The 7,749-nt window shown below is 41.3% G+C and overlaps 1 protein-coding gene across 4 annotated transcripts in view; it reads left to right on the forward strand.

The window, feature by feature from the left end:
* Znf143 (zinc finger protein 143) overlaps positions 1-7,519 on the forward strand; it is a 50,433-nt gene extending 42,914 nt beyond the window's left edge. For all 4 annotated transcript variants that reach the window (XM_048361635.1, XM_048361634.1, XM_048361633.1 and 1 more), the window contains 2 exons: positions 5,501-5,647; positions 6,550-7,519. In XM_048361635.1, the coding sequence (XP_048217592.1) occupies positions 5,501-5,647; positions 6,550-6,633 (231 nt within the window). In that variant the 3' untranslated portion in view covers positions 6,634-7,519. The remainder of the gene's footprint in view (positions 1-5,500; positions 5,648-6,549) is intronic.
* Positions 7,520-7,749: the final 230 nt, after the last annotated feature.

The raw sequence follows: 7,749 nt of genomic DNA on the forward strand, positions 1-7,749 counted from the left end.
ACACACCCACACCCATACCCATAACATTTGTGCTTTTTTTTGGCAGTACTAATAATTTGAGCACTGAGTGGTTTGCTTGCATGTCAAGCTTAGGCCCTATCTCCAGTCCTTTCACTTCAGTTCTTTTTTTTTTTTAATATTTATTTATTTATTTTTACCATTCATGGGCCTTGGACTCAAGACTTGAGCACTGTCTCTGGCTTCTTTTTGCTCAAGGCTAGCACTCTGCCACTTGAGCCCCAGCGCCACTTCTAGCCGTTTTCCATATATGTGCTGGCCGTTTTCCATATATGTGGTGCTGGGGAATTGAAAGCAGGGCTTCATGTATACGAGACATGAAGCACTCTTGCCACTAGGCCATAGTCCCAGCCCCTCACTTCAGTTCTTTGTGAAGTGGGCTTCACTGTTTTGTTCCCAGGCTGTCCTAGAACACTGATCCTCCCGTCTCCACCTCCCAAGTAACTGGAATTAGAGGCATAAACCATTGTGCCCAGCCTAGATTCATGTTTTGTTCTTTGTCTGTCATGGGCACTTCTGGTTTTCTGCTTGGGCTGGCTTTGAACCCCTAGGTAGCTAGAATTATAGGCATGAGCCACCAATGCCCCGCAATTCATGTTTCTTGGTTTTTTTTTTGCCAGTTTTGGTAGCTTGAACTCAGAGCCTGGGCACTGTCCCTGAGCTGCTTTTGCTCAAGTCTAGCATTCTACCACATGAGCCACAGCACCACTTTTGGATTTTTCTGTTTATGCAATTCTGAGGAATTGAACCTAGCACTCTACCACTAAGCCACATTTCCAGCCTTCATTTTTTTTTTTTGCCAGTCCTAGGGCTTGGGACTCAGGGCCACTGTCCCTGGCTTCTTTTTGCTCAAGGCTAGCACTCTACCACTTGAGCCACAGTGCCACTTCTGGCCATTTTTTATATATGTGGTGCTGGGGAATCGAACCCAGGGCTTCATGTATACGAGGCAAGCACTCTTGCCACTAGGCCATATTCCCAGCCCTTCATGTATTTTTTTTATTATATGTTTTACTTGAGATAGATAAAAATACCAACCAACCAACTGACCAAAACACAACTATTAGCCTTCAGGCTGATACTACCAACTAATCAATCATTTCTGAGGCTTTCAGGCTCCTGAATAGGTTTATAACCCTCCTTGAGTAAATACCTTCCTGGGTATTTATCCAAGATAGATTTACAACTATAAGTCTTTAAAAATAGAGTATTTACCCAAGATAGATTTACTATAGTTGCAAGTCTTTAAAAATAGTGACCTAAGGCAAGCAAACATTCCTCAGAGCCTTGTCTGGAGCTTATGGGTCTTTCAACTAGTCTAGAGTTGAGACTTTAAGAGCCAGTGTAAAAGCAGACAGTTGGGCAACTGAAGCTATCTTAGGGAGGACTTTCATCAGAGACCAGACCGCTGCCAACGTTCCTTCTGTAGCCCCTGTAGGCCACTGCACAAAAGTTGGCTTCCAGTGGAGGGGGGAGGGGGAAAACGAGGGAGGAGGTGACAAGTAGGACAAGAAATATACTCACTGCCTTTCATATGAATCTGTAACCTCTCTGTATCACACTTTGACAATAAAGAAAAAAAAAAGTTGGCTTCCCCTTAGGATGTTTGAACTTAACCAGTGAATTATCTGTAACACTTAAAAGTTGTTTATGTTCATGGGACTAAATCCTTCTCTGACTCATTCTCTTTCTGCTTCCCCCACCATCTCTCCTTTCTTCTCATATTATTTCTCATCCTTTTTTTTTTTTTTTTTTTTTTGACATGGTACTAGGATCAAACCTCAGACATAACCACTTCCAGGCTAGGACTCAGTCACTGAGTTACATACATCCTTAGCCCCAAGCCATACCTTTTGTTTCCGGGGGAGTTTGTGTTTTGCATCTAAATTTCCTTTATCATTGTAATGATAATGGTACTGAGCTTGAACTCTGGGCTTTATTCTTACTGGGTGCTCTACCCTATAACCTCATGCCTCCATCCCTAACTGTCTTATTTACTTATAGGCTCTGGAAATTGATCTTTCATTCTTGATATTAGCTTTAATTCAGTTTTTTTTTTTTTTTTTTTGCCAGTCCTGGGCCTTGGACTCAGGGCCTGAGCACTGTCCCTGGCTTCTTCCTGCTCAAGGCTAGCACTCTGCCACTTGAGCCACAGCGCCCCTTCTGGCCGTTTTCTGGTATATGTGGTGCTGGGGAATCGAACCTAGGGCCTCGTGTATCCGAGGCAGGCACTCTTGCCACTAGGCTATATCCCCAGCCCTTTAATTCAGTTTTGATAATTAATTGTTTTGGTCGATCTTGGGGCTTGCACTTGGGGCCTGGGCGCTGTCCCTGAGTTCTTTTTTGCTCAAGGCACTCTACCACTGGAGCCACATGTCACATCCCGTTTTCTGGTGGCTAATTGGAGATAACAGTTTGCTCCTGCCTGGGCTGGCTTTGAACTGTGATCCTCAGATCTCAGCTTCGGAGTGGCTAGCATTACAAATGTGAGCTACTAGAGCCCAGCTGATACATTAAATTTTAATTTGAAAATTTTTTTTATCATTTCTCCTTTGATTCATGGACTAAACTTACGTTATTTAACTTGCTATTTGACATTTTTCTAGATTTTGATGTTTATTTTTAGTTCTGTTGAGGTCAGAAAATGTGTTCTTTGAGGTTTGTTTTTTTCCATGTATCGCTCATTAATTTCCTCTTGTAATCCATGTGTACTTGTTTTGCTTTGGTTTTTTTGCCAGTCCTGGGGCTTGGACTCAGGGCCTGAGCACTGTCCCTGGCTTCCTTTTGCTCAAGGCTAGCACTCTGCCACTTGAGCCACAGCGCCACTTCTGGCTTTTTCTATATATGTGGTCCTAGGGAATTGAATCCAGGGCTTCATGTATATGAGGCGAGCACTCTACACTAAGCCATATTCCCAGCCCTCCAGTGATTTTTCTATATATATTATTCTGCAATTTTTTGATAGTTGCTCTAAGGACCACAATATACATCCTAAATGATCACAGTCTAGTTAATATTGTCTTACTTTATTTAGAATCTTATAACTAGCTGGGCAACTGTGGCTGATTCCTATAATTTTAGCTTCTAGAAACATAAAAATCCTAGTTACTCAGGACCTAGGCCAGGCAGAAAAGTCCACGAGACTCTTTTTTTTTTTTTGTCTTGTTTTTTGCCAGTCATGGGGCTTGAACTCAGGGCCTGAGCACTGTCCCTGGCTTCTTTTTGCTCAAGGCTAGCACTCTGGCACTTGAGCCACAGCGCCACTTTCGGCTTTTTCTGTGTATGTGGTGCTGAGGAATTGAACCCAGGGCTTCATGTAGATGAGGCGAGCACTTTACGACTAGACCATATTCCCAGACCTGAATCTTTATTTTTAATTATTATTTTTATTATTTTTATTATTTTAACTTTATTTGTTCATTTTTTGTGTATGTGGTACCAATGAATTGAACCCAGGGCTTCATGCATGCTAGGAAAACACTCTACCATTAAGCCACATTCTCAGCCTCTCCTAGTTTTTGGCTTAAGGCTAGCACAGTATCATTTCCAGCTTTTTGCTGGTTAGTTGAAGATAAGGATCTCAAGGATGAGGCTAGTGTTTGCCTAGTATGCATGAAGCCCTGAGTTCAGTTCTGCAGTACCACATAAATAGAAAAAGCCGGAAGTGGCGCTGTGGCTCAAGTAATTGTTCAAGCCCCTGGCCAAAAAAAAAAAACAACAAAAACTATTGGAGAGCCTGGGCACCAGTGGCTCATGCCTATAATCCTGGCTGTTCAGGAGGCTGAGATCTGAGAATTATGGTTCAAGCCCAGCCCAGGCAGAAGCCCTTATTTTCACTTAACCACCAAAACAAAAACAAGCCAGTAGTGGAGCTGTGGCTCAAGTAGTAGAGTACCTTGAGCTCTTATGCTCAAGGACAGTGCCCAGGCTTGAATTGAAGCCCCAGGACCAGCACGCACACAAAAAAGCTATGGAAGACCTGGGGTCAAGCCCAGCATATTGACTTGGAACCTTCAAAGAGTATGTTTTTACTTAGAATCTAAGAACTTTCAGTCAGTGTGTTTTTATTTATACACCCATTCTTTATGATGTTTTGCTATGATTTATATCTATATTATAACCCTATGGTACAATTTTGTATTTTTTTGCATTGACAGTTAATTTTTAAGTAATTAAAGAAAGATAATGTTATATTTCTTTTTTTTTTTTTTTTTTTTTGCCAGTCCTGGGGCTTGGACTCAGGGCCTGAGCACTGTCCCTGGCTTTTTTTTGCTCAAGGCTAGCACTCTGCCACTTGAGCCACAGCGCCACTTCTGGCCATTTTCTGTATATGTGGTGCTGGGGAATCGAACCCAGGGCTTCATGCATATGAAGCCACTAGGCCATATTCCTAGCTCCTAAATGTGATATTTCATGTTGTTTACTCATTCATCATTTGTCCAGTACATTTTCTTCCTATCATTTCCCTTTAGCCTGAAGTATACTTTGGTATTATTTATAGATGTAAAATTCTGTTTTTATTATTTAAAATATTATTTCAGGCTCTTGCCTGCAATCCTGGCTACTGAGGAGATTGAGATCTGATTCTTGCAGCTCAAAGCCAATCCAGGCAGAAAGAGACTTTTTTTTTTTTTTTTTTTTTGGCCAGTCCTGGGGCTTGGACTCATGGCCTGAGCACTGTCCCTGGCTTCCTTTTTGCTCAAGGCTAGCACTCTGCCACTTGAGCCACAGCGCCACTTCTGGCCATTTTCTGTGTATGTGGTGCTGGAGAATCGAACCCAGGGCTTCATGTATATGAGGCAAGCACTCTTGCCACTAGGCCATATTCCCAGCCCCAGAAAGAGACTCTTATCTCCAGTTAACTACTAGAAAGTCAGAACTAGTGTTATGGCTCAAATTGATAGAGCACTAGCCTTGCGCACAAAGCTCAGGGACAGTGCTCAGGCCCTGAGTCCAAGCCCCAGGACTGGCAGAAAAAAAAAAGATAGAAAATGAGTATAAGAAGAGTTGCTGTAAGGAGAGTTTTGTCAGTAATGTCACTGGTCCTTTCAATTTTACCAGTTAATCTAAATAATGTAACAGATAAACAGGAGAAAATAGTGTCTTTCATAGTATTACCCACTCTCAGAACTAAATAGGCATTATGATAAGAATTAGTCCACATGTGTAATTTCCCAAGGAGGCACCTGCAGGAAGCAGAACCCAGGGCCAGCCGTGTCTGATGGGACATGGTGTGGCACATCACTTCTCTGTGTCCTGCACCATTTTGCCATTTGTTAGTTTTGTGATCTTACATAAATCTAAAATAAATAAATGGATAAATCTGTGAGTCTTAGCTTCCTCAGGAGAGTCTAGAAAAGGCAGTATATAAGGTTTCTTCAGTGATAGGCTTCTATAAGCCGATAGTACCTTGTGTACAATGGACTTTAACATATTTGTATCATAGAATTCTTCATGTGTGTTTTGTTTTAATTTGCTTCAGGTTGCAATTGTGGCTCAAGACCTGGCAGCATTCCATACTGCCTCATCAGAACTGGGGCACCAGCAGCATAGCCATCACTTAGTAACCACAGAAACCAGACCTCTGACCTTAGTGGCAACGTCCAATGGCACCCAGATTGCAGTCCAGGTGAGTACCAGGGCGTCCTGTCCTCAGTCAGCAGCAATGCGTCATAGCTCTTAACCTGGGTTTCTGGGTTTTGTGTAGCTTACAGGAAGCATGTTACAGCATGATCAGGGTACCTAGCTTTTAAGGAAATATCTGTATTTCAGGTGATCTCAAATTGACCAACACTGTTCTTTAACATTTTGCATGTTGTTGAGAAACATAAGAAAAATATTTTCAGGCATATATCCCTGTATGCATCCAGCTAGCTATCCTTACTGTCAAGATGAAAGTCCTAGCTACTCAGGAGGCTGAGATCTGGGGATTTGAAGCCAGCCCAGACAGGTAAATCTGTGAGACTCATCTCCAGTTAGCCATCAAGAAAGCCAGAAGTGGAGCTGTGGTTCAAGTCGTAGAGTGCTATCTTAGAGCACAAAATTTCAGGGCAGCACCCAGGCCCTGAGCTCAAGCCTCAGGGACTGGCATACACACATACAGACACACACACACACAAATTCACAAATAAATAAATTACATTATTCTCCTCTAGAGAAGTTAGCTTAATAATTTAGTCAACAGTAGTTTTGTTGTTTTGCCAGACTTGGAGCTTGAACTATGACCCTGGGCACTGTCTCTGAGCTAAGCCGTAGTGCTGCTTCTGGCTTTTTCTGCTTATGTGGTACTGAGGAATTGAACCCAGGGCTTCATGTGTGCTAAGCAAGCGCTCTACCACTAAGCCACATTCCCAGCCTAATATTTTTTTGAGCTATCTAACAATAGATTGTCTTTTTAACAAGAGTATTTTAACAAGCCCAAGGGTCAGAATTATGAAGAGAAGTTTTGCTTCTGCCACATAATATTTCTTCACCACTGTTTTGATTGTGGCTTTTGGATTGTTAGTGTTTGATGTATGTCTTCTGTTTCAGCTTGGAGAACAGCCATCTCTGGAAGAAGCCATTAGAATAGCATCTAGAATCCAACAAGGAGAAACACCAGGGTTGGATGATTAATCCTCACAACAATGGAGCAATAAAGCAGGAGCCTTTCATCTTCTGGCAGCAGAAATCCTTGAAGCCGGGGCCCAAGAAAACCAGAAGTTCCATTCCCAACACACTGTACACATTTTAATGCAAGAGTGGAGAACATTTTATTCTTGACACTTTTGTGTATATACCCCTGGAATAAGTTCCCAAAGTGATTAATTGTGTACAAGCCTGAGATTGGGGCAGTACAGTAAATTTTCATGTTACTCTTTTATCAGACTGCAATCTACTCACAAGACCATTGAAGTCTTAATGGAGTCTTATGATGAATTTTTAACTTACTGTGAAAAAGCGAATAAAGGCTGTAACTAAAAATGTCGAAGGTTCTACATGTCAAACAATCAAAACTCCAAAAGCCATCATGGACAATAAAGGTGTGAAGCCTTCAGATATTTCCCCTGTTAGTAGAGTGTCTGCAGTTTTTGTTCTGTTATATACTTGTCCATTTTTATTTGTTTCATGGTTTGAAGACTGTACATTTCCTGTTTCCCTTTCCTGTTACATACCAACTTTTCAATTTGTAATGCATTTGCATTACATTGGATTATGTATAAAATTATAAAGTTTGGTTATTTAAAATTAAAACATTAAATCCAGTGTTTGGGTTTTGTTAAAGATTTTACTCAGTGTTCAGTTTTTTTGTAACTGTTTTTAAACAATAATTAATACTCTAAAGTTTGACCACAGGTTGGTGCCCGGGTAACTGCTATAAATAATTGGAAATGGCTTTACTCTGAAAATTAGGGTAGTACACTGGTGTAAATTATTTATTTTTGCTTATGTACTTTTGTTTTAAAGCTTATTTACCCTAAAGTTTATTATTAATTTTGAATACAGTAATTTTTAAATGTTACCTTTTATTTGTTTTATTAAAGTTGTGTGGAGTTTGGCGGGGGGGAATGTTCTAGCACACATAGGTTGAGAGTACATTGTGTGTGACACAGAATAAGCACTTTCCACATGCATTTTGTGTAGACTCGCAATGGGCTTGTAGGATTTACTATCATGAGCTAGCACTGCATTCTGTGCATGAGGAAACTGAGTGTCCACGGATGCTGTTGGCCCCCAAACCCGTGGCTATGG

Source organism: Perognathus longimembris, chromosome 13 (assembly GCF_023159225.1).
Source record: "Perognathus longimembris pacificus isolate PPM17 chromosome 13, ASM2315922v1, whole genome shotgun sequence".
Lineage (NCBI taxonomy): Eukaryota > Metazoa > Chordata > Mammalia > Rodentia > Heteromyidae > Perognathus > Perognathus longimembris.